Source organism: Balearica regulorum, chromosome 3, assembly GCF_011004875.1.
Source record: "Balearica regulorum gibbericeps isolate bBalReg1 chromosome 3, bBalReg1.pri, whole genome shotgun sequence".
In the NCBI taxonomy this organism is placed as follows: domain Eukaryota; kingdom Metazoa; phylum Chordata; class Aves; order Gruiformes; family Gruidae; genus Balearica; species Balearica regulorum.
In genome coordinates, this window is record NC_046186.1 from 105,301,118 (window position 1) to 105,327,761 (window position 26,644).

General features: G+C 56.3%; 1 protein-coding gene across 1 annotated transcript; it reads left to right on the forward strand.

The window, feature by feature from the left end:
* Window positions 1-14,473: 14,473 nt before the first annotated feature.
* Window positions 14,474-18,603, forward strand: HLX (H2.0 like homeobox). The gene is given in 6 exon segments (XM_075749313.1): window positions 14,474-15,206; window positions 15,208-15,276; window positions 15,279-15,429; window positions 16,074-16,253; window positions 16,768-16,952; window positions 17,732-18,603. Coding segments are annotated over 6 exon segments (1,305 nt in total). The 5' UTR covers window positions 14,474-14,837; the 3' UTR covers window positions 18,083-18,603.
* The last annotated feature ends 8,041 nt before the right edge of the window (window positions 18,604-26,644 follow it).

Sequence of the window (26,644 nt, forward strand, 5' to 3'; positions counted from 1 at the left end):
GAGCTCCTAAATCATATGACTTCAGGGGAATCCGGACTTTCATTTAACCACCAAACCAAAAGCATCATTACAGTTGAGCCTAAGTCCTAGGAACGTGCCCCGGGAAGAGACGAATGCCGGCTGGAAAGGCTGGAAGGACCCGGCAGCGGGGCAGCTTTTGTCCCCGGTCGGGTTTCCCGGCTCTCTGGAGCGAGATGGTGGGTGGCTGCTCCAGAGCATCTCCAGGAGGAGACTTCTCCTGCCGTTACTGCCATTTCAGCCAGAGATGGGAGAGGCAGAGCGCGCCGCCGCAGAGCCGTGGCAGGAGAGCAGCACGCCATCCACGGCGGGGACCTACTGCGATCCAGTCGAACTGGTAACACGGACAGATCCCTCCTCCCCTGCAGTGTCTCTCTGTGTTTTTCCCTACCTTCAAGGAAGCTCCTTTCTGGAAAAGAGTGAAATACCTGAATCCATTCCTCCCCTTTCATCGCCCCGGCTCCATCCTCTGGCCAAAGTGTCTGTGCAGTGCTCTGGGCTCTCCGGTGCGGTGCCGCCCCTTGCCCACGCATGCATATGTATACGTGAACATATATATACTTAGCACCCTTTCCCTGCAGGTAGGGAGGGTCTCTGCTTGATTCCACTTTTGGAAAGCAGGCTTTCTTGTCGGAACAGATTAAAGGACTCACTTAAATCTCCATAAAATACTGGAAAAAGGAATAAAGTTGTAACTGTCGTCACCTATTCAGAAAAATTCCTGCAGCGCAGACACCCATTTTCCAGCCTTTGATGACTCGGGGAAAAATCATCTTGCCAGGTGGAGTGTGATTTCTAGTTCTTCAGTGAACGAAGGGCTGAATTTAGCAAGTTTGGCGTGAGATGGAAGTGAAACATCCCTCCTTCTACCTCCTCTCTTCTTCCCACTCCCCCTCGGCAAGCAGCACCCTTCTCGTTAGAGAACACATCATCACAGATGTGTTAATTTTCGTAAGGCCGTGATGAGGCTCTGGGCTGGGTGCTTGTTTCCCTTCCCCCTCGCCGAGCGCTCCAGTAACCACACGTTACCCAAGCCGAGCACTTTCTGCATGACTCAGATATTTTTTTTTAAGAACTAGAATCCAATGGACGTTTTTCCTTGCTGATACCACTGGGACTAGAAGGTCTTTTTTTTCCCACCAACCTTAAAAACATGCTGATATACTGCAATTTTTTTTTTCCTTTTCAATATTTTTTTGTTGTTATTATTATTAAAACAGCACCAAGTCCCACAGCAGCAGAGGATGGGATCTCTTCTGCTCTTTTCTCCCTTCCTCAACAGCTAACAAAAAAAAAAAAAAAAAAAAAGGGTAATTATCCATAAAAGAAAACATTGAAGACACTTTGACCATCCCTGCCGGCTGGGCTGATCTGGGGGAGCTGGCAGCGCAGGATGGGGCCATGGCACAGGTCCCCATCGCCTGCAGCTGAACCACCCCCACCCTGGGGTGCAAATGCGAGAAGGGGGAACAGCCAAGGACTAGTGTCCCGTCATCACCGCCATCCTGACAGTGGGTCATGCTGGACACAACCTGCACTGTTCTTAGGCCTGAAGCTTCCGACAGAGGCTGGGCACGCGTCGGCCGATGTCAGGCAAAGAGTGGAAAATGGCTCAGTGAAGGCAGAGGTAGCGACCTGCGGTCCCTCTGTAATCCAGGACCTTGGTTCCCAAATACAGACAAAACTGCCGAGGGGACAATTAGGTTTAACAGCAAAGCAGTGAGTTCCTACACGGAGGTGTCTGAAACCGAGGAGAGGGGTTTTGCACTAGCTGGCACCAGCTTCGGTCCCAATATAAGGCAGCACGTACGACCTACGTGGCTTCTCGTGCTGGAAACGAAGCTCTATGGTGGATGTCTGGGTGGGCGCGTGCTCGTGGCCGCTCAGCAGCGGGGATAGCCCAGCCCTGAGCTTCCCCCGAAACCACAAGCGACATGTGGAGCCAATGTGTGTTTTCTCATGTGAATCCCGACGAGTTCAGATGAACAGGTTTGGGGCCGTGGTTCCCATCTGACGTTGACTGCTTGACGTGATTATTCAACCCTGAATTCCTTCAATTGACAGCCGCGCTATTTCCAGTCTCTTAGTCAGCATATACCACTCCGCTTCCCAGTCTGATGAGACCTGGATTTTCCCACAGTACCCCTTAAATGGAAACACATTGTTCATCTTCATTTTATTTATTTATTTGGTACAAAAAAACAAGATACTGCTCTAACTTTGAAGTGCTGGCTCTACAATGGTTGGTTCCTTTTCGGAGCAATGGGTTTTCCTAAAAGCCACTCTCAGCAAGATCCTTATCAAACTTTCCTTAGCAGGAGACAATGAACATTTCACAGCATGAAGAGGAAAAAAATTAAAAGGTCAGTGAGAAGACAAATGCTCTATGTGAAGAGATAGCCAGGGTGCAGATGAGCTCCCTCAGCCTTGTAAACACAGATTATTTTCTGTCTAACCTACAGTTTCTGAACGTTTCACCCATTGAGTCAGCTCCAGAGTTTATTGAGGGGTAAAAGCAGGGACCTGAGCATTATCTGGATACTTCCATCTGAGACCCATAAACTTCACCCTGACGTGTCCAAATACGAAGGGCCTCGCCACCTGCAGCTGCCAGAGATGGCAATTAGGATGGGATTTGAGGTCGCACGTGCCTCTGCAAGCTGCCAGGGGTGACTTTCCGCAATTGGGACCAGTTTCTCACTGGGTTTCGAAACCGGTGGGTGACCTGCACGGTGGCACCGTGCTTTCCTGCAGCTTGGGGTGGTGGGGAGAGAAAGGGTCCGAAAAAAACTGGGGAAGCCTGGCTGCCCAACGCCATGGTGAAGGGGCACTGTCTTCTCCCACAGCCTGCCCAAAATCTCTCCTGCGTCAGGCAACTGCCAAAAGATGCTCTGAGCAGGGACAGCCTGGGGTCGGCTTCAGACCTGATCTGCCCCCAGATCGCCAGTGCCACTGGATAGCTGATCTGGGAGATGAGCAAGCACGGTAAGAGGTCATCCCCCTCCAGGACCTGCCAAATTTGACCCAACCCCCCAGCTCAGCTCCACGAGAGCCTCTGCGGGGGCAGGTGCTGGGGGTGGCTGATACTCTGGGTCTAGGTAGGGGCTCGGTGTTGGTTTTGCTGGGGCAATCACTGCTTTGCCCTGGCCACATGGGAGCACTTCCATGCAGGCGGGTAGCAGCTTTGTGTGGAGGAAACATGTCGGCTGGCATCTGCCGTTTTTTTTTTTTTCTTTTAGCCTAATTGTATTTTTAATTGTTTGGCGGGTGGTTTTGAGCCACAGCTATGCAATCCATCAATGTTTGTTGGTTAAAATAGAAGTAAACACTAGGTTAATATAAACAAAGGAGCACTCTGGTTTATTGCCCAGGGATAACGCCGGCATTGTTGCATGGATCCTCGCCTGAAGGCTTTGAAGATCGCTTGCTCTATTTATTTTTCTAAAGATGGGTAACTTTGTTCTATTTGCTCAGCTTCTTACCGGCTTGAATAGTCAAGGGGTAAAGTGCGGTAAAGGTGGGTCTGGCTCCAAAGGAGCCTGGAGGGAAAATGTGTTTTTGGATTCTGATCTCATCCAAAAAATGTCCCGCATTTCAATACCCTTAGATAGCTTACACATTGGAAATGCCAAGGAACTGGAAACTTTCGCTCCAAAGTCAACTCTGCTTTCATTAATAATTATTTTAAGACAGCATTCAGAGAACAAGACAGTACTATATGGAGCAGAAAGAGACCCGCGGGGAATTCGGGGCTGAGCAAGGGTTCAACCCACCATCCCCACTCTCACGCTGGATGTCGAGGATTAGCTCCTGAGATGCAGGCGAGGTGTTCAGGAGAGGTCACGGTGAGGGTAACGATGAAGGGGAGAAAGCAGAGCTGCCCTCCAAATGATAACAGCCACAGCAGAGTCCAGCCATGCCGGGGCAAGGCAGGCACTGGGACGGGCAGGACCGTGTGGCCAGGGCTGTAGAGGGGCTGAGCCCAGCTCAGAAGACCCCCAGCACCCATGAAGGCAACGTCTGGGGAGCGTGTGTCCTCCTAATTTCTTCAGGTGGTAGAGATGTGTTCTTGACCCCGTTTTACAGGTGGGAAAACCAAGCCATAGAACATGAAGATGCACATTTTACTGACAAACATGGGACTTGACTTTCTCCTTTGGACCTGACCTAGTATCATCCCTTGCCTTGTTTTCCTGTCGTAAAGACTCTGCCTGTGCCTGTAATCTCCTTCTACCAGTCCTGTAGATCATTACAAATACTATTAGATCTATCTACTTCTGTATGTAATGCACCAATCCTGGCAGCACATTCTGAAAGCACAACAGCAACAAGAAGCCTATGTTCTGAGAGTCAAGTTAGTGGGATTTTTTTTTTTCTGCCAAGGACAATAATTTTTTTTGTCTTTCTTTTTTTTTTTTTTTTTCAAAATAAACATCACGCTGGAATGTGCTGCAGCAAATGGCTTGGGCTCTATTATATTTCATGCAGCTTTCTAAACAATTTTCAACCCTGCTGGCCCGGTGTCAAACAGAAGGCAACCAACAATAGCAAAATCCCATTAAAGCTGAGAAGGTTCCTTCCTGAGGTGAACACGGCCAGAAATAGTAATCTTGGCTCTCTTTTCAATTTGGCATTGGGGACTAATAATGCCTGTTCTCCTAATGGAAATTATCTAATTTCATCCAAGTGCAGCTCCAGAGAGAGCTGGGCTGACGCACAAACAGTCAATATAACAACATTCTTCTTGAAGAGCTGAACAATGGGGCTTTGGTGGGACCGTGATTAACAACGTCAAACTAAGAACAAACAGAAGGTGTAAAAATAGGCATCTGAGGAGTTGACACAACGGACTATTTTTCATCTGTAAGGCCAGAGGAGAATAGCTTGTTAAATTGTATGCTTGGAGCACTTCATCAGATGTTGTGTGGAAGGACAAAAAAAAAAAAAAATCCCATTTCCCATCTGGGTCTGAATGTACTAAGGAACTGCACATGCCTTATTAATATAAATCACGCTAGGAGTATAATTCCCATTAGCATTAAAGAACCATTTTTCAGTGAAATACTTTTGCACCAGGAACACCTAATGGGAAATAATGATGTTTGCTTCATTTGAAGAGAATAGTAAAATACAGTGTGGAGATGGAGAAGGTAGAGAGCCGTTTCTTCTCTCCATCACTACGGGTTTTTGTGGCTGTCGTAAGATATCCCCTTCCCAGCCCAGCAGGGCCGTATCCAGCCGCGGTGCAGAGGCCCTCAGAGGTGCTAGGGAATGGGGATGGGGGCCAAGTGGTGCTCCAGAAAATTGGAGCATCGCTGCAGACCAGGGGCAAAGTGCTGCTGCCCAGGCTGGGTGAGGGAAGGGGTCCAGCGTCCCTCCACCCACCCCTGCTTCCTCCCCAGCACAGCCTCAAATTTGGAGAGCACTGAGATGGCTTCAGGCCATCTCCACCCTCTTACCCGCACGGTCCAACCTCACCCTGGAACTCCTTGTCATCGACCTAAAAATTGCACTCCCCAAAACCAAATCACAGTCCTTGCCATTATTTATCACATCTCGAGAAACAACATTGCTCCCTACATTTCCCTTTAACGCTGAAGCCGCAGCGTTAAAGGACTCGCAACGTGCCCGGTACATTAAAAAGCAAAAGCATTAGAGGTGGGTGAAACCACCGCATAGCTCATTAGCTCTGGTGCCTCGCCTGCTTTCCCCAGGGCTCCGGCTTCGGTATTTGCCCTGTAAGGAGCCGCATGTGCCCGGGGGCGAACGCTCGCCCCCCGTGTTTGTGTGGGCACACGCTGGCTCCAAAACCTCAGCATCACCTTAGTTTGACACTGAAGGTTTCATTCTCCTTCCCTGGCTTAGGCATCGCAGCTCCCTTCTAGCTCTTAATGAAAGGAAGGTCTAGCCTTGAAACGTTAGACAAAATTTCCACCTCTGGTTAAGCAGGTATGTTTTTTTAAAATTTTTATGAAATCTTGAGTAGCTGTTTGCTCGCTGTTATTTTTAGAGCATGAGAGGGGAGCTCTGTGTTTTTATAAAATCCCTAGATGTGCGCTCGGGCGATGGGATTTTACGCGGTACGTGTCACAGTTAACTTGCCTCCGCGTTGTGGCCGATGGCATCCAGGAATGACCCCGCACCCCCTCGCTCACCCCGCAGGTCGCCCCCTGTTCAGAGTCTGCCAAAATTGTGTCATTTTCTTGTTCTCCTTCCTCCTAACAACAATAAAACTGATGAAACCGATGGAAATTGCTAGTAATGAGGGAAAAGCACACCAGAAGTAATGCAACACCGCATTGCCCTCAGCCTCAGCTTTCACACCGTTAGTCCCCAACTCTCCCAGAGACCCGCACCTTTCTCCATAGGAAAGTCCCAGTCCCCCCTCCACAGCCCAGCCCTGCTTCCCGCAGCCCAGACCCAGGCTCGGCCCCCTCCCTGCATCAGCGCACCCCTTATTCGCCCTCATTTTTGCCCCCGGTCCTTTCAAACCAGGCGAGATCTCTCGCGCAGGTCTCAAAACACCCAAGATATGAGGTAGACTCCTGGCAACGAACGTTTCTTACCTCCAGGCTTTCCCGACAGCAGCATCCCATAGAAACGAAAGCAGCGCGGCACGATGGCGAGCCCGTGCCGCCTGCCTGCGGGCAATGCTGCCGCCTGGGTCTGCCAGAGACCCGGGCAACATCCAGCATCCAACAAGTGCCCAAAGCATCCGTGGGGGTCCTAGAGAGGAAATGCGCGAAAGTTTTGGAGCGCAGAAGGGAAAAGCCTTGTAGCCGAGCTCATCTCCAGCGGTTCCAGTGGCGATGCACCAAGACTGAATTTGACCCAGGAGGGTTGTTGTTATTGAGGATTTTATTGTTAGCTTGCACTAGAGGGTGCTACTTCGTTAGCGTTTGGGAAAGGTCGCAGTAACAAGATCGTCTTCGATGTCTTTATGCCTTGCAAAGTTAGGCTGAGATTTGAAACGTGTTGAGATTCGTATTACCACTCAGCATGGCCTCAAAATGAAAAGGATTGCTTAGCTGGGAAAAAGAGAATGTCTTGGCTTGGAAAAGAGTTTATACATCTGGGGGGCAAAGGTAAACATTTGGGTTAGACACGGTGACAAATGAAAGGAAAATATGGTCAGCCTTGCCTTTTTTTCTCTCCATTTCACAATTCTGGGATGAATGGATGCCTCAAGGAGCTAACTGAGAAAAAAAATAAGGACAGTGAATGCAGGCTGATAGAAGATAATGAACCCTTGGAATTCACTGCTGCAGGACAGATAATCAAAATCTCATGATAAAGTTTTCTAGAAGAAATAAAAGCAAAATACATTTTATGACCGCTACAGTCTTTTGGCTAAGATAAAGGTAACCAGATCCCAGGCATCGAGATATAAAATGATGTGTTAGAGGTATCAGTAGGAAATGACTTCCCCTGCGTGCTGCGTTGCTCCGTTCCCTGCGCCGCCTCTGTTTTTGTTTCCATTTGCCGAAGGCGTGGAGGAATGGCTATTGCTGTCGGCAGCATCCCAGACCCGCAGGCAGCTATGCAGGGGATACCCTGCGCCACTCTGCTCAGCTCCGAGAGCATCTCCCCACCCTCCCGGGTGTTTCACAGGGACAGACCTGCGTCTTCCAAGACCTGGTGGAGCCTGGCATGGGGAAGCCGTGAGCTGCCCGCGGAGCTGAGGCACAATGGCTGGACTTTAATTAGGGCAGATTCAGTGCCAGTGAGGGAAGCAGGTCCAGAGGGTGCTATGTACACACTGTATAATCCGGACTGTAAAACTTCCCTGGCTGGCGCTTCCATTTGGCACCCACCAGAAAGCATCTCCCATGGGCAAAAAAGGTTAAAATGGGATTTTTTTTATTTTTTTTTTCAAGGGCTGTGATGGCATTATTCTGCTGGGATTTTATATGTATGCTAATAGCAAGGAAAGAGCTGGTTTTAAAGCCGAACCGATGTGTACCTACTGCATTTAAGTCCACTTAGAAGATGAAAGGAGGGTTGGAAGAAAAACAAAAACTGTTCTCAAATCCATGTGAGTTTTACAGAGTAATTTTCTTCTAGAAACTTGACTTCCTTCAGGGGTTGTTTTTGCCTTTTATGTGACTGCATTCTGATAGCTTTATTTCCAGCTTCCCCACATTTTTGACCACTGTTGGCAAGAAGGAGGAAACTGTTTCTTACTAAAACTTTTATTAGGCAGTTATTAGTATTTCCTTCTTCGATATTGAATGGCTTTCCTGTGCAGTGCCTTTAATGTACTGCTGCTGGAGGGGCAGTGGGCCTACAGCATCAGCTTGGTTTTGTGGAAATAGATGGGGTTGCTCTGAGCAAACCATAGGGGTGATGACCTGCTATGGGAATAAAAAAAAAATTTAAAAAAAAAATCCCTTTTTTGTTTCCATCTGTACTCGCACCTAAATATGCTACTTGCACTGAGACAGCAGCAGTTTGCCTCAGTTAAGGAGCTGCCCCTTTGGGTCTCAGCTGAAAATGGCTGTAATTATACTCTCCTGTCAGATTTAGGAAATACCCGTGGATGATCCTTCTGCGCTGAGACTGGAATCGCCTTCATTTTATGCAACAATGCTTGCTTTCAGGCGCTGCGCACTGTGCAAACTAAACCCGGTGTATACATGTAAATGCTTCTCTCATCGACGGTTGCACATTAGAGCAGGGGGTCAGCACTTCTGCCCATCGCGCCACCTTTAATCAGCTACCGGGGGGTTAATTGCAGACCAGCTCTCTGCAGACCTCTCTGTCGGTGTGGCCTGGAAAATCGCAGCTAGCCCATGATAACTGCAAGCTGATTACGGTCCGATTGCAACATGAAGGTGGAGTAACCTATGAAATCACTGATGCTGATGGAAATGAAAGGAAACCCGGGCTCTTTCCAGGCGAGAAGGACCCATTTTAGACTGCAGGAAGTAGCTGCAAGAGGCAGTACTTAAATTAAGGGGTGACCTGGTGAGAGGTTGGAGCAGACTAGAAGAGGGTTGTTGCGGTCCTGCCAACTCCAAATGCATGTTTCCCCCCAGCTCCTTCACTCTGGCTATCCACATGATAAAGAAGTTAGTTTAGGGAACTATAACAGCAAAAAACCTTCTTACTGGCAGAGTTAATTGTCTACTGTTTGACATGCCCAGGGATGGGAACAGACAGGAGGGAATGGAGCGGGTGTGGAAGACTAGCACCTCAACTTAAACCATCCCAGTGTTACAGGCTTACAGTGCCTGGCTCCCAGCACAACATCGGATGCCTAAAAATGGGCTTCAGGAAAGCCAGCACAGTGGGCAGGACCTGCCTGCTCTAATCCATAGGAAACCCTGAGGAAGGGACTGTCCTGACCCTGCTGTTCCTCAGAGCGCAGCCTCCTTTCCCGGGGCTGCGGAGAGACACTTCTTTCCAACTGCTATTTATTACTGTGACCCTTCCTGAAGATTTATTTATCTGCAAGTTTTCATGAAAAAAAAAAAGGGAGAAAAAAAAAAAAGGAAGGAAAGGTCACCCCTTTTTCTGTAAACATGGCTGTGGAAAGATGCAGAGCCCTCCCACATCCCAGATCTCTGAGCCAGACACGCAGGGGCAGAGGGGAATCAGTGTTTTCAGGTCCCCCCTCTGTCTGAAGGGACTTGAGTGACTACGCAGCATTTGGGAGAATGCAAAAATTCTCTCTGCTTGAAACCTAATGTATTTCGTCATACCAGCAGTTGAAAGAAAGACACAAGTGCAAATGTGCAACTGTGAGAACAAGTCTCCAGCTCAGCGGCTGGCGTGCTGTCCCTGGAGCTGGGAGCCTCAGGGTTTGATCTGCTCTAACATATGGATCTATTCTGCTATAACATAGGGATAATCCTCAGGGTGGCTCACATACAGAAAACCCCATGGAGTTTTCAAAAAGCTGTAGTTGGCGTTTCAGAGGGATTTTGCATCGGAGTAATTTTAGCATGCCCTGTGGACTCAATTCCCATCAAGCATTCCTGCTTGTGCACCCCGAGACCGCTCCGTGATGCAAAGCTGCAAATGATCAGGATCGGGTGATTCCCTCCGAAAGCACACCCTGACCCAGCCTGAACCACTGGTGCAAACGCACCCCCAGGACTCTTGAAATCCCGTCCCACCGCACAGAAACCCAGATCCTGTCTGTTTTCAGGCACCTTCCACACAGGCTCAGCAAATGACATAAGATTGGTCGTTACTTACTGACACAGGTATTCAACTAAATAACGCGTGAAACAATAGAAAGGAAACGTCAAGGAGTTGACCAGCTTAGTCACTTAATTCGCTTGTGGTTCTGGGCAGTTCCTGCCTGCAGCGCCTGCGCTTCTCTTGAGCGTTTCAGATAACAAACTGTTGATCAGCTGAGGGAAGTCCAACCAGCCCTGCGGCGCACGCCTGCGGCCTGCCTCCAGCTGCGGATCCCCGGGCCGGGGCGGGGGGGACTCGGCCTGCGGTCAGATTTGACGGCCCCGCTGCAGCGCTCCCGGTTTCCCGGGGCGTTACTGGGGGGGGGGGGAGCACCGGCAAACAGCCGGCAGAACCCCCTCGCCTCCCCCCCCCCCGCAATCTGCAAAACGCTCCTGCTCACCCTGCAACCACCAGCTTTGAGCGGGTGTAGTATTCATTTTTGCTCTTGGCTCCCAAAATTTGCTTGCTCCCTGCTCGCAGGGACACGAGAACGGGGGGGGGGGGGGGGGGGGGGGGGGGGGGGGGGGGGGGGGGGGGGGGGGGGGGGGGGGGGGGGGGGGGGGGGGGGGGGGGGGCTCTTTCTTTGGGGGGGGAGGAGAGAGCCACATCCCGGGGGTGCCTTGCGTGGGGGGTCCCGCGCCCGGCCCCGGCCCGCTCGGCAGGGTGGCGACAGAGACCGGGCTTTGGGGCCGGGCCGGGCCGGGCCGGGCCGGGGGGGGACCCGCCGGGTGCTCGGCGCTGCGCAGACCGGGACCTCGGGGGCGGGGAGGGGACGGGGCGGCAGCGATCCCAATAACGCCACCCGAGCAAACCATCTCCCTGGAGAGTTTGCAACGAGATTTAAGTAATTACTTTTAAAAGGACTCCTAGAGAGCGAGCAGGATTTAAAAATATTTTTCTTTATTTTTATATATGACATAGATATGTTTCTATATACAGATAGAGGTATAAACAGAACGACATATAGAAGCCTAAAAGCCAAGGAGCAAGGCGCCCGGTCGCGCTGGCCGTGGGCGGAGGAGGAGGGCCGGGAGGCCGCTCGGTAGCATCCCGGGCAGGCTCGGAGGGGCGCACCCGGTTCACCCCCCTCGGGGAGCCGAGCGCCGCTTGCAGCGAAGGGGAGGCCCCGAGCCCCCAGCGGGAGCTGTGCGGCCGATGAACAGCCCGCCTCGGGAACGGGCACCGCTCGGGGCTTGCAGCCGGCCGGGCTGCGGCGGGAGGCGGCCGGGGGCTCGGGTTGCGAGCACCCCGGCATCCGTGGGCTCGACCTGCCGCCCGCAGCTCGACGCTGCGGACGGGGACGGGGAGCTCGAAGGGGCAGGAATAGCCGAAAGAGCGGCCCGTCCTCCCCGTGGGGCGCGGGCAGGCAGGGCCCGGCCCTTTCCGGGATGCTCCCGGCCCGGTGCCCGCGAGTGGGGACGGGGAGCTGCAGCGCCTCGGGGTGAGCCATTCCATTTTCCCCTCGTAAGAACTCGAATAATTTATTTTCCACCTCCTTTGTCGGCCTCGGGGAAAAAAAAAAAAAAAAAAAAAGTCCTTCGAGACTCCATTCCTTAAAAAAAAAAAAAAAAAAAAAAAGCATCGCTCCTGGCTGCACAGTTCATTCGCCTCCTTCTCGAGTCCCTCGGAAAGCAAGATTAAAGGGGAAAGTCGCAGCTGTATATTTATGTTTTCATTGCTAGAAGGGAATTGATTTCCTTGCATTTATTTTTGTAGTTGCAATACACAAGGGCGGATTTGCGTCACCAAAGCAACTTGCTGGTCGAGATAAAGTTGCACAAATATTGAAAAGGGAAGTGCTCGCGCTCATTATGAAGTTTTTCTCCGGAAGAAATAAGGATTTCTGCTGTATCCTAAAATACTAAAGCCGCTTCTATTTTGGGACAAATCTCGCAGGCACATCCGCTCATTTAGTCCGAGTTGGAACCTCTCAAAAAACAGGAGATGACCTGGACTGCAGCGAGCCCCGGGTTTCCTGCAGCCTTCTCCCTCCTTGCGCGGAGAGGAGGGGCTGCCGCCTCCCTCGGCCAGCGCTCCCCCGGCCAGCGCGGCCGCGCAGCCCTGCTCCTCCCCGGCCGCCGGGGAAGAAGATTCGCGGCCAGAGAGGCCTGCGGAGGCCTTTGGGGAGAGGGGACAGCCCTGTCCCCCGGGAGAGAGGCGGCGGTGGGCAAGCAGGTGCTCCTGGTTTCGCCCGCGAAGGATGCGCGGGGGCGCAGCGCTGCCGAGCAGGGCGCGGAGCGGGCGGGCCCGGGGAAGGCACCTGCCCCCGCGATTCGGGCTCCCCAACTCCTTCGCCCTCCCGAGGCCCAGCCCGGGGGTCAAGTGCTTCAGTGCGACGCGTTTAGTGTTTCCTTTCGGGTTATTTTAGTCCCCGCGGGATGACAGCGCGGAAGGAGCGCTTCTCTGCGGGCTGGCCCGCCGCACCAGCGGGTCCCGGGCACCGGCAGCGCCGAGGGCAGCGGAGCCGCCGCCGTGCCCCCGGGTCCGGGCTGCCCGGGGCCCCCCGCAAACGGGCGCTTCCCTCCGGTGCTGCTCATCGCCGGGCGCTGCGCGGCAGCGAGACGAGCGGAGCTTGGAAATAAGCTCCTAAAAATAAAGACAAATACCGTGGTGGTTTTGTTTGGGGTGTTGGGTTTTGGTTTTTTTTTTCTTCCCCTGACTGCCTGGCGAGCAGTCCCGGGGTGGTACAACAACGATATCGGTAGCAATGGCAATTACGGTCGTAATTTTACGAAGCGGTTTGCAGCTGGGATGCAGCGGGCAGAGCAGGACTTCGTTGCCCTGCCCTGAGGCGGGCTGATGGCGGGGCTCTGCCCGACAGTGGAAACGCGAGTGAAACCGGCGTCGTTTGATCCGATTTGAAAGCAAGGGGCTGGCGGTCGGGTCATCTGCGCGGGGGGGGGGGGGGGATCAGGGGGGCGGGGGAAAATGGAAGGCAAAGGGGCTTTCCGCTGTGGAAGCAGGAAAAGTTCAAACCTAATCAAGCCTTTCTTTCGCCGGCTTCGGTTTTCGGACACATCTTGGCAAGCCAGCCCGTCTTTATTTTTCGGTTTCGTCTCGTTAATAAAAACCAAACCAAAGCAATGCGGTGCCTGGCTTTTCCAGGGCAACCAGCCTCACCTTTCCCCGTGCGCGGGGTTATGCCTAAAAAACGCATTCACTCTCGCTCGCAGGTGGTTTCAATATTCGCATAGAAACTACATCTTAATACCTGGCGACAGAAAAATAGTTTGCCTTTCTGGCGGTTCCCCGAAAACCTTCAGAATTTGGGAAGGTATTTGAAAATAATAACAATAATAATAATAATAACAACAACAACAACAACAATTTTTGAAACAAAACCAAAGCAAACCTGCAATCATCCGACCCGGGAGACTGCTCAAAACGGCAGCGACTGGTTTACGTGTGTGAAAACTAAAATTAATGGTTTTTTTCAGAGTCACGTCGGGGCAAGTGTGGGTGTTAGAGGGGAGAAAAAAAGGGCAAAAGACGCTTTGATGAATTGATTCCTAAATTATTGTAGCAAATGCAGCTTATGATTGTATTCTTAAAAAAAAAAAAAAAAGATAAATCTGTTGTAAAAGGCTTGCAAAATTACAAACCAGTCTTTAAGACGAAATTGGTGTGGAAGCAGATGCAGCCACCGGCTGGAGAATACGGCAAAAAAATCTATAAAATTACATTGTCGATAAGATACGATTAATTAATTAGTCGTTGCTAATGCAGGATCCAACGTGTCCTGGGCCCAGAATAACTCGGAGCTCACATAAATATATATGTTGCGTGCAGGAACGTAGACTGATTTTCTTCCAGACTATCCCAGACTCATTTATCCGGGAAGGTAACACATTTCCTTGGGAATCATTTCCAAGAGGACGGACCTGACTCCGATCGCGAAGAATTTTCCTGCGCGTTTCTTTCAAACGTTTGGAAATCGCGGCGGCAAGCGCAGCGCCCTTGAGCTGATTTTTCTTTGGGGGGGGGGGGGGGAAGGGGGGAAGAGGGGGGGATGTGTGTGGTTTCCAAAGTCGAGGGCAGAATTTAAGGAGGTGGGGAGTGGGAGTGTGGGTGGGTGGGTGTGGATACCTTGCGGGACAAAACCGAGCCAGGCTGGGTCGCGGGTACGGGCCACCGCGCCGCCAGCGCGCAGTTGCGCGCTGGCGGCGCGGTGGCCCGCACCCGCGACCCGGCCCTGCGTGGGCGTGTCGGCGGGCGGTGCTGCCCAGCCCCGCAGATCGCGGATTGGGCGTGGGGAGAGAGAGAAGGCTGCTCCGGAGTCGGGAGTGTCGCTGCCAGAGAAAGTTTTGGGAGGGGTGGTTTTTTTTTTATCCCCCAGTGCGAGGAAAGGGGGTTTGGTTTGCGTTTTTTGTTTGCGCCGCTCCGCTCCGCTCCTCGCCCGCTCGCTCTCTCCGTCTCGCCGTGGGTTTTGGGGACTTTTTTATTTTTTTTTTTTTTTTTGATTTTTTTTTTTTTTTTGTGGTTGTTTTTTCTCCCCTTGCCCCTCCGGCAAGTGCTCCGCCAGCCGCCTTTCGCCCCGGCCATCCCTCCCCATGCGCCCGGGGCAGCGGGCAGCTCCGCGGCGCGTACCCGGGAGCTGAGCTGCGGAGCGGCGCGTCCCCTCCCCGGGCAGGATGTACACGGCCGGGCTGGCTCCTTTCTACGCCTCCAACTTCAGCTTGTGGTCAGCGGCGTATTGCTCGGCATCGGGGCCGGCAGCCGGCGGCTGTTTCCCGCTGGACGCCGCGGCGGCGAAGAAGCCGTCCTTCTGCATCGCCGACATCCTCCACGCCGGCGGCGAGGCGGCTGGAGGACCCGCCGACAGCCTGCCCGGAGGTCCCGGCACCGGGATGCCGGCGGCTTTGGGAGCCGTCCACCACGGCGGTCCCTTCCATGCCACCGCCTCGCCGCTCCGGCCCACGCCCGTCGTGGCCCCCGACTCCCCCGCCGCCGCCGCCGCCTTCCCGCCGCGCCTCTCGCCGCTCTCCGCCGCCGCCTACCCACTCCCACCACCACCGCCCCACCGCAGCACCGGTCCCCGCGGCGGCGGCGGCGGCGGCGGCTGGCGGCGGGCGGCGGAGGCGCCCCCGGCCCCCTCCCGGCTGCCGGGCGGCCACACGCACGGTTCGGCGCCGGCGCCCGCCAGCAAGGACCTGAAATTCGGCATCGACCGCATTTTATCGGCGGAGTTTGACCCCAAAGTCAAGGAAGGCAACACGCTGAGAGGTAGAGGAAATTGGCTTGTCCGCTTTCCATGCTAGCGCGCTTGGTGGGTCTTTTATTTATTCTGTTATAATTTTTAGCGAATACACCCGCGATTTGAAAACTTTTCGATCTAGCCGAGAAAAGAGTTATTTAAAAAGCGTTATAAATCCGAGTTTCTAATAGCGCTCACTAAAATAGCCCCCCCGCCCCCCCCCCCCCCCCCCCCCCCCCCCCCCCCCCCCCCCCGGCCCGGGCACGGCAGCAGTCCGCGGCACAGGACTTGCGCCGCTGGGAAAAATAGCGATAGCGTAAAAATAGCGAACGGAACGGTCTCCGCTTCCCGAAGCGGGCCCAGGATTTTCCCTCAGACGGCACAGCCCGTTGTAAAGGCTTTCCCTGCAATCCATCTCCCCTCGCGGCGTGTAAACATCCTGGTTAGGGGAGTAAATATACCGGAGGATGTCTGACCGCCGGGGCACGGCCGCTTCTCCCGGGGAGAGCCCTCGGGGCCAGGAGGCGGCTGCCCGGTTTCTCCCCCCCCCCGCCCCCGCTCCCCTCCGGCCGGGGACTCGCTCAGCCCGGCCCCGGCCCTGTCGCTCGGAGCGTGCCGGGGTGTCGGTTTCGACCGCGGTATAACAGAGCTCTCCTTGTTCCTGTGCTCGCAGATCTGACCTCCTTATTAACTACCAGTCGCCAAACTGGGGTTCATCTCCCCAACTTGCAGCCTTCCGCCGGCCAGTTCTTCGCGTCTCTAGACCCCATTAACGAGGCCTCTGCTATTCTGGGTCCCTTAAACACAAACCCAAGGAGCTCAGTTCAGCACCAGTTTCAAGACACTTTTCCAGGTACATCTCGTCCCTCGTCGACCCTCCCGTGGCGCAGGGCCCTCCATCCCGGAGCAGCCCCCCCCCCCCCCCCCCCCCCCCCCCCCCGGCCCAGGCGCCCTCCTCCCGGAGGGACTCGCCAAGCGCTTTTGAAAGGCCAGGGCGTACGTTTTCTAGCGAGGCTCAGATTTTGGGCTAAAGCCGGGCTGCGTGGGGGGGGGAGGAAGAGCTGGCTAGGACCCGACCCGGAGGACCATCCCGTCTAGTACAAAATAATACCTGGGCCGAGAGAGAAGGGGCGGGGAGGGGGGAGAGGAAAAAATTCGGGTGTAAAACCGCGCCATCCTTGCCCGAGGAAGCAAACGCTGACAGGATTTGTACCCAGCCGGCAGGCAGGGCCGCGCTGGCCCGGGCCTTCCCTGCTCAACGCAGTCCAGCCATTATTTTGATCGATTTAAGGCTTCCTTTCAGGCATCGGTATTAATAACGCTGTCTCCCTCTCTCTCCCTCGTTATTCTTCCCCCCTCCCCGCCAGGTCCGTACGCAGTTTTAACCAAGGACACGCTGCCCCAGACGTACAAGAGGAAACGCTCCTGGTCCAGGGCTGTTTTTTCCAACCTGCAGAGGAAAGGTTTAGAAAAACGGTTCGAAATCCAGAAATATGTCACCAAACCGGACAGAAAGCAACTGGCGGCGATGCTGGGGCTGACAGATGCTCAAGTAAGAACGGCTTCGGTTTTATTTCAATGTTACTTCCAGTTTAGAGCGATACCGGAGGGGGTGTGTGGGGGGGAAGACGGTTGCAGAGCGTTTTCCCTTCCTTAATCTTTGGCGGGGCTGGCTGAGGAGCGGGACCTCGCCCCGAGCATCTCCTGCGCGCAGGTTCCGCGGCGTTTCGCGGCCAGGTGCGGGGCTTTTCGCGTTTGTTTTGGCCACCGCGGAGCAGGCCGAGCGGGGCCAGGGCACAGCATCAGTGTGCCCTTCATCGAGGTGTAACTCGCTCGCTCGCAACTGCTGTAGGAGGCAGTTTAGGTCAAAGGAAGTAGAAGCGAACACACTATTTTTAATGTCCTTTTTTTTTTTTTTTTTTCTCTAAATCTCTCCCCGCGTTGTGAAATCCTTAGTTCTGGGGAAGTGAAAACTCTTCTTCAAACGGAATCATTAAATGCCACTCTGTAATGATTCCACTTCGAGGGCCCGCAGCGCACAGAATTGTATAACGCTGTGGTTTCCTGGAAGAAGAAGTAGAAGGAGAGAGGGGGGAAAAAAACAAACAAAACAAAACGGGGGGGGGGGGGGGCGGGCGTTTGGTATTTAAACACGCGAACTAGAAGAGTAAAAAAAATAGAGCCCCCTTAGTCTCGAAAGGGTGTGGGCAGAGGGAGGTGAGGACGGCGCCTCCTTTTCTCCCCACGCTGCCCGTGCCCCGTGGAAGGCGTCGGGGCCGGGCGCTGCGCGGTGGGGGCCGTGCCGCCCGTCTGAGGGCGGCCCGGCCGCAGGTGAAGGTGTGGTTCCAGAACCGGCGGATGAAGTGGCGGCACTCCAAGGAGGCGCAGGCCCAGAAGGACAAGGAGCCGCCGCCGGAGCCGGAGCCGGAGCCGGCGGCCCAGAGAGCCGGCGCACCGCCCGCCGCCGGGGAGCCCGAACGCAGCCCCAGCCGCTCAGAGGGCGACAGCGACAGCAGCGACGCCGACTCCCTCGACATGGCCCCCAGCGACACGGAACGGACTGAGGGCGCCGAGCGGAGCCTGCCCGTCGCCGGGCTCGGCAAGTCCTCCGGCAGCACCGGCCTCCCCTCCTCGCCGCCGCCGCCCGCCGCAGCCAGCCCCGAGCCGCGGAGCGGCCTATAGACGGGGCGGCCCCGCGGCACCCGCGCCCGGGACCTGCGCGCTAATTTATCTCCCTTCCTCCGCCCCGGGAGCGCCGCAAGGACGGCACGGCGCCGGCCCGCTCCCGCCCGCGGCCAGCGCCCGGCCCGGCCCGGGGCGAGGGGCCGAGGATGCGGGCGGAGCAGGGAGCCCCAGCCCCGGGACGGCTGTGCGTGAGGCGGCCGCCTCTTCCTCCACGCTGCTCGCAGGAGAGCGGGATTTCTCTATTTTTTTTTTTTCCTTTTTTTAATTTTATTTTATTCTCCGTCTCCCGCCCCTTGTCCTCTCCAGGAAAATCCGAGCGAGGGACTCCGAGAACGTGCTCCGAAATCCCTCTCTTCCCCCTTCCCCTCTCAAACAATTTACAATGTGAAGTATTTTGCCAACGTCCTCATTGGTTGCAACGTGTTGCTTCTAATAATCCGGCCAAGAAATACTGCACTGACAAAATATATAAATATATATATATCTCCTGTAAATAAAATGTTTGCTATGGTTTGTAACCACGTCAGTCTGTTGACCAGGGGAGAGGGCTGGTGAGGCTGCCCCAGCTTCCTTCGCCCCACTCAAAGGCAGCCACTGTCTCTCCTCGCCTTGAAAGCTTCCCGAGGCCGAGGCAGCCTTCTCTTTTTTTTTTTTTTTGTTTTTTCCTTTACCCCCCCCCCCCCCCCCTTCCTTTCCCCCTTCATTTTCTAATGGAGGCGATGACAAGGACCGGATTTGATTACGCAAAATTGTGCCCCCGGTGAGAAAATTGCCAATTATGTTTGTAGTCCCGCATGTGCGTACGTATGTATATGTATCTTGTGAGGTGGCTTTTGGTTTTTGATGCAAGGCGGGACTGGACTACCTGACCGCCCGCCGACTGTCAGGGCCGCTGCCAAGAGCCAGTGGGGCCGTTTTGGGGTGCGGGGTGGGGGCGTGTTTGCTTTGCTTTGATGTCGCTCCGATTTGCCGTGTCCTTCTCCGCAAGCAAGGGGAAGTAGTGCTCTGTGACGTCACAGCGTGGCTGTGCGGCCCGGGGGACGCGCTGTGGCGTCACGCGGGCGCTATGCGCTGCGCGGGGGCGGTGCGGAGGCCGAGCGCGGGACCGGGCCGCGGCGGCGGGCGGGAGCGCGGAGCCCCGCGGGGCTGCACCGGGACGGGACGGGACGGGACGGGACAGCCGCCTCTCCCCCTCCCTCGGCCGGTGCTGCGGGACTGGGTGCCCTCCCCGGGGCGTGCGGCCGGGAGGCTCCGCCGGGGGTCCCTTGGGATCCAGGCCGGGATCTGCCGGCTCCGCTCGGGTTCATCGTCGGCTTCGCTACTCGGAAAAATATAAAGCGCCGCGGTGCTCGGTGCTCCCCTCCTCCGGGGACACAGAGGAGGACGAGGGGCCGCTTCTCAGTCAGCCTGTTCCGTTTCAAATCCGCGCGGGGCAGGGGAGGCCTGATCCTGCCCGGGGAGGTTAAGGCGAGGGCGGGCGAAGCGAAGCCGCCCCTCCACGCTGGGCCGATGGGCGCTGAGCGTGTGACATCGCTAGAAAGAAAGGGGAGACGGAGAAATGAGGCGAGGGACCGAAAAATTCCCGGTGTCCTCCGGCGGTATGGAGGCAGGCGAGCGCCTCTCCCTCGTCTGCTGCTTCCCTGAGGGGTCAGGCGAGAAATCCTTCGGGGCCGGGGGGGGGGGGGGGGGCGGTGTTTGCCGGGGAGGACACGCTCCTCGGGGCCACCTCCGCTATCAGGGGGACTCCGGCAGGAGCAGCAGCTGAGGCAGGAGAAGGGAATGCCGACAGCATCCCCCGACACAAGCCCTAGTGGAAAAGGAGCTGGGACAAACGGCAAGTCAGGAGTCCGGCTTGCTGGGTGAAGAGGGGACGGGTGAAGTGGTAAATAAGGTGTAACCGAGCGGGCAGAGGCTCCGCCGGAGTCACAAGGGGCAGGGGGGTGTCCGGGGGGGGCAGCGCAGCGCCCACGCAGGGCAGAGCGCCCGGGGCGCCGTCCCCGTCCGAGTCCTGCTGGGACAGGGAAGCGGGCGGCATCGGAAGAAGGATCTGGAAGGGGCTTGTAAATTGATTCTGCCTTTAAGACAGTGTCAAGGAGGAAACGGGGGCTGTCATGGCTTTTCAGGGCGCGGAGCGGGCCCTGCAGTTCGCTTCCAGCCCCGAAAAGCGGCTGTTCTTAGGGCCGCTGCTGCGCCCATCGGCGCGGGGGATGCTGCGAGGGGTTATAACTTCTTCTAAGAGCAAGGGAAGCTGTCGGACAGAGGTCCAGCGAAACATGATTGTTTCTCCTCCGATAAACCACCGTGATGCTGCTCATGGACTCGCATGGATTTGTTTGCCTCTTGTTTTTGTTCCGTAAAGACTAACCCGTGCGGGAGAGAGGGAGTTGAGGTGGTTCTTGTCAGATGAGAAAGGAAAAGCGCGTCGGGAAAGAGTTTCTTTTCCCTTGGGTTAGAGGAATCTGCGCCTCCTCCAAGCGCAGGGTTGGCCGCGCAGGGGCAGGCTCCCCCTTCCCCCCCCCCCCCCGCCCCCTCGGCCTCCCCAAATAACGGAGAGCAATGCCCGCCTGGACCTCGGGTCGGGGAGAGAGCAAGGACAGCGCCTTTATGGCACCTTTTTAAGATAAGGCGGCAAAAGGGGAAAAATAACACTGCTGGGACTCAGGAGAAAGATGCTCAGATCCGAATGAAAGAGCTGGGATAAAATTCCTTCGTCTTGCGCCTGATTTTGCCTCCCTGCCCCCCCCCCCACCCCCCCCCCCCCCCCCCCCCCGCCCCGCCTCCGGGCTTTGGTACTCCGCGCACCCCGGGCTGCTGCTCTGGCCAAGCGGCGGAGCCGGGAGGGTATTTTTATTCCTCTCCCCCAGCGATAGGGGAAAAAATAATCTCTCTCCCCCCCTTGCTCCCGTTGTGCACGTCCTCGGGCAGGTAGAGCAAATCTACGAAAACGAGTTTGGGGAAATATGCGCGGATGGAGGGATTTGTGCTCGTGTCGACAGGGAAGGGAGTTTGCCCGGTAGTGCGAGGCTGCAGTTACTGCAAAGTTTCTGCGGAAAAAGTCGGGACAGTGTCGTGACTGCAGATAGCTCGATCGCCGTTCGTCGGCGAAATCGACCTGTCCGTAGCCCAATGCAAAACCCCCCTAGAACAGGTCCTGGGGGTGCCCCCTTTTTGTTTGCTTTATTAACGCCTGATAACACGAAAGGCTTTTGATGGCGGTTACTTCTGGAGGCGAAACGCCCCAGCCCACGGTTCCCTCGCCGGTCTGGTTCCTCGACGGTCTTTAAATTGGAGGTCGCAGCTTTTCAAGAGGTCTCTTTACCCCCTCTAAATCTGTTGTGACTCTTTTCAGACCTGGGCCAGCCGATCCCAAATCCCTTGGGCTGCACTCACCCGCCGCAATGGGTCTGTGTTGGCGCCGGTCCCCCTGTTCGGCGGTGGCCGGGGTCCCCTCGGAGGGGCCGGGAGGGGCTTCCCCGACACCGCCCGGTGCACGGCCCTGCCCCCCCGGTCGCCGTGGCCCCGGCCAGGCCAGGCTCTCCGACACACACCCACGCCTCTTTCCTCTCCCGGGTGCCGGGCAGAGATTTTTTTCGGACTTAGTTCAGATGAGAGGTTGTACGAGAGACCCAGAAACGGGAGCGATACACACAACCGCACGGAGAGCAGAGGTTTCCCTGCCTCCTCCCTGCGTGGCGTGTGTGGGAAATCGGATTAATAATGAAGCGGGAGGCCTCTCCGGGCCGCTCCGACATCCCAGCCCCGTCTGCGAGCATCCACACCCGCAGAGATGCGCAGCCGGGCTCGACAGTCAGGTCCTGCCGAGCTCCTTCCCGGGGAGCAACTTCGCAATAGCCCCCACCTTCCCCCGGGCGCTGCGTTAACAAGTCCAACGAGATCCTCTGCTGCTCGCCTGATTTTTTACCAAAAACCTCCCATCTCCAAAGAGACTCGTGTCAGCCTCGGAAATAACAGCCACGTTAGAAGGGGAAAAAAAAAAAAAAAAAAAAAGACAACAATAATAAAACAGAGGCAACGAGCTTTTAAACAAGAGATTTACGGTGCAAAAAAGGGCCGGACGAGGAGCTCGCGTTGGGGTCCGCCGCTGCCCCGGCCGGCGGGAGGAGGGTGGGTGGGGGTGGGGGGTGGGTGTCCGCCAAGGCACCAGTGGGTCGGCACTGCCCCCCCCGGCAGAGCCCCGCGGGCGCGGGGCCGGCGGCAGCGAAACCTGAGTTCGCCTCCCTCGTTAGCTGAGCGAGACCGGCCCCGCTCCTTAGGAAAATATTTTTATTTTATTTTAACGTCGGGCTTAAGCTGATGTCTTAAAAAATAATTGTTTTCAGACCCCGGTTCACTCGGCATCGCCGTTTCACACTCACAGGCACACACAGCTTTCCCTGCAGTTCATGCCTCGGGACTGTCTGGCGTCGGCAAGACAAACTGCAATCTCCGAAATGTCAACTTTTGCCACAATCTCGACTAAAAAACCACCCCCTTCTTATTGCTGTTGAGCGCTCATCAGAAATAATGGCTGTTTACACAAAACCTTTATTCACTTTCTTAAATAAACACCAGTGAATTCAAATAAAGCAAACCCTCAGCTATAATTCAAGCACAACGTTTGCTGTGTGTATTCTCGGCTGCGGACCTGGAGAGACTCCTCGGAGAGAAATATGAAGTCTCCTTTCATAGTCCACCTCCATGAGCTAAATATTCTAGCTCACCTCGGCAGAGCTTATCGTACCCCAGCTTTCCTTTTTTCCTCTTTTATGTTTTCCCCCAGCTGAAACGGAAATATTTCCTCCCTTCTCCCCTGTCCCCTTTTACAGAGGTGAGGTCTGGATGCTTTTCTTTTTAAATCAATTTTGCAAAAGCTCCTTCCCTCCTCTTCCACAACCCCGGCTCGGGGGCGTGCTCCGGGGCCGGGCCGCGGCGGGGGATGCCGGACTCCCGGGAAAGGCGCTGCCGTCGCCCCGGGACCTTCCGCAGCTCGCACGGCCGAGGATGCTGGTAGGTCGGCGGGCTGAGGGTGCTCAGATGAAAGGTGAGGGGGGTGGCTGATGAGCCCGACGAGGCGATGCCGAAGTCTCGTTTATTTGAAAGAGCCGGCTAGAAATGCAGTTTGCGCAAACCCATGAGCTCAGCCAGGTAGCGGGGAGGGCCAGGTACCTACGGGGCGGCGGGGGGGGAACGGGGGTCCTGCCCAGCCGTCGCCCCACGGGGAAAGGGAGCCCGTCCCTCCACGGTGCGACTTGGGGAGCGCTGCCCCCCCCTGTTCCCCTCACCTCCCCTGCTCCCAGGCCGGGACTCGCGGCCCCAGCCCTAATGAGATCCATTAAGCATATTATTGATGTGGAGGTTTGCTGTGAGGTCCTGGCTGGAGGGAAGCGGAGCTCTGCTGCAGATACAGGCGCTCTGATCTGCACCACCTGGCTGAAACCAGAGAGCCGCCACTTCATTAATGGGTTTAGCCTTTGCTAATTGGTGTCTTTAGGAGCCTTGCCAAATTCTGCTCCGGGATCTTTGGAGGCAGCTTTTGTTTTTCCTTCTGCCGGTGACATTCGTTGACGGCAATTAGACCCGATACCACTTCTGCGCCGGCGGGCAGCCCGAAAGCCCCCGAAGGGGCGGGCACCTCCTGCCCGCTGCTGCCTCCACCACCATCATCATCGTCGAAAACGCCATAGGTTAAACCTCGAGACGGGGGGACCCAAACCAACCCTCCCCTCGCCCCGGTGACGGCTACAGCAGGTGACACGAGTGGAGGTGGGGCGAAAGGCGCCCCATGCCCCAGGGTTCACCCGCAGAAAGCAAGCGCAGAGGCCGGGGCTGCCCCTGCCCGCCGGGGCAGCGGGGAAAGCGGCCGCCCCCCGCCCTCCCACCGGGCCGATCCCAGGGGCCTGCGGGCTGCGGAGGGAGCCGAGGCGAGGGAGCCGCAGGGGCAGTGCCCGCGGCCGTGCCAGCCCCGCGGCCGGAGCAGCCCGGACCCGCCGCGGCTCTCCCCGGCCCGGGGCACCGGCGCCGCGGCCGAGCTCCTTTCGCCGCCCGCCCTCGGGGTCAGCTTCGTCCCCGGCCCCGCGGGCCTGACCGGGTTTTCCGGGACTCAGACGGCCGTAGTTAATGAAATCCGCTCACCGCAAATCACAGACCTCTGTCGTACGCTATAATCAAATTTCTGCTTGCCTTAAAAAACCCAGGCCACCCTTCTCCACCCCCGTTCTCCAGGCAAACCCCAAATCAAAGGTTTCCAGCCATCACACCCCTCCAGTTATGCCTGGTCCCAGGCCATCTTTCCCGGCCTTCGTTGCCATCGCCTGTTCTCTCCACCCCACACAGCGCGATGACCAGTGCCGCCTTCCCTCGGTGGCCAAAAGAGGAGGCTGCCCGGGACCACCCCTGTCCGGCCGGCCGGGCCCGGTGGGGTTACCCTGGCTGCCCGCGTGCGTGGATGGGGGTGATGGAGGGGACGGGGATGCTGGAGGGGTTGAGGGATGGGGATGCTCCAGAGGACGGAAGGGCTGCAAGGTTTCCTGCACCTAGCAGCCGAAAAGAGGGGGCGGGGGCGGCGCGGGGGGGGGGGGGGGGGGGGGGGGAGACACGTACTCCACAAATCACGCCAGCCCCATTTCCCGGGTAATGTGTCATCAGCCACGTAAGTCAACTATTCAGGGGTCAGAGACGGCTGATAAATCATGCCGAGTGGGGATTTTATCATCCTCACGGCACCATTGTCACCGGGCCCTGCTGACCCATTCCGCGGGCCGTGCCCCGGTACCGGCCCCGGGCGAGGCGGCAGCGTAAATGCCAAATTAAAAAGAACTTTCTCCCCCCCTCCCCCTTTTACGTTTGCTGACTCCAGCGACAGCCCAAAGCCGTTTCCCCCGGAAAAATGCCTCTTGCCACGGCGCCGCAGCCTCGCAGGGACCGGGTGCTGCGCGGTGCCCCGGGCAGGGAAGCGGCGGCGGGGTTTATCGGGAAGGCAGGAGGGGAAGGCTGGAGCCGGGGTTCTCCATTCCTCCCTTTCTTCCCTTGGCTCAGGCACTCTCTCCCTTAACTCTACCGCGGGCAGGCTGCCTGCAGGCGATTTAAATCCCTGCCCGATTTAAACCGGGCTACGGAGGGCGCTGACCCCTGCGGCACCGGGAGAGACCCCCCCCCAGCTCCGCCGGGACCCCCGACCCCGACCCTCCAGCCTGTGCCTGACCCCAGCCCCGGAAAGCGAGGAGAAGGAGGATGAGATGCGGCACGGAGCCGGCCCGAAAACATCCCGGTACAATTCGCTTCACCATACTATATGTTTCCAAGGGCAGATCCTGATGTAGAGGGTTTGGCCGGAGTGACCCCTTCCCCAGCCCCGGAGACCTCCTTTCCCCCCCCCCCCCAACCCACTGGTGTCTGTGACCGCAGCCGTGACCGGTTAGCAGTCGGCGTGTGAGGAAGGGTCTCTACTTTCTCCTCAAGCAAGCCCTTGGAGACGTGTCCGGGAGGGATGGGAAGGGTGCAGTCCTGATGGCCTCCCCCGGCCCCCGCCGGCCCTCACTCCCGCAACCCGCCCCGGGCGGCTCGGGGGCCCCTCCGCGGCACCGGCCGGATCGGGCCCCTCTCTCCGGCTACGGTAGACGCGTTTATTTGTGCGAGCACCCCTCCCCGTAAATCCCCCCATCTATAATCATTATCTACATGGAAACTTTTGCCCCCTGCAGCCCCCAGGACTCCCCCCCGCTCTAGTTAGCGGTGATGATTTTAAAAGCATGCGATGATCTAAGCCCTAATACTAATATTATGCATCATTTGGACAGGATAACCATGCCACCTTGTCAAACGCTGCCTCTTTACACAACCCATTTGCTGCATCGCAGAGTCATAACGGCGGTGATGGATGGGCCGGGGACCCCCCCGGCGCCCCCCCGGCGAGGGGAGGAATGCGGGCGGGCGGAGCCCCCGCGCCCGCGGCCGGCCCGCACCCCGCCGGCGACAATTTATAGTCTGTATATATTTGCTGGCTCCAGATATCGGCAACGTAATGGATGGTTATATTTTATGAATCCGAGGCTCGGATCGAGGGACTCGGGAGTCCCTTCCTTGTATGGTGCACTCCTGTCTCGCCCTTAATCCGCCCGGCAGGCAATAAACTTCCCCGCTAAATGCGCCGGGAGATAACAGCCAACTTTTATTGATTACAAGAAAATGCTCGAAACTAAATAAAGGGCTTTTATGAGGATCCCTGCGAAGAGCCTTTTCTCCGCAACCATTAAGCGCAATATCGACGTTTTACTGTGTGTAAACTGTGAACTTGTTCAACTGTAAACGTCGGAACGAGTGGAAGGCAGATGAAAAGCGAAATGCGCCGGCGATGGTTGCCCAGAGGAGCCGGGCTCGGAGGTGCCACCGGGCTGCAAACCTGGACGGTGCCCGGCGACCCTCCGGGCTTCCTCTCGGTCCCTCTCTCTTCTCCCTTGATAAAGGCATCGGTGCGGGAACCGCTCCCAAACCTGAAAACAGGGAGCGCTGGGGAGCAGCAGCAGAGATGCTGAGCAGGGGACAAAGTCCTTTCACACAAGC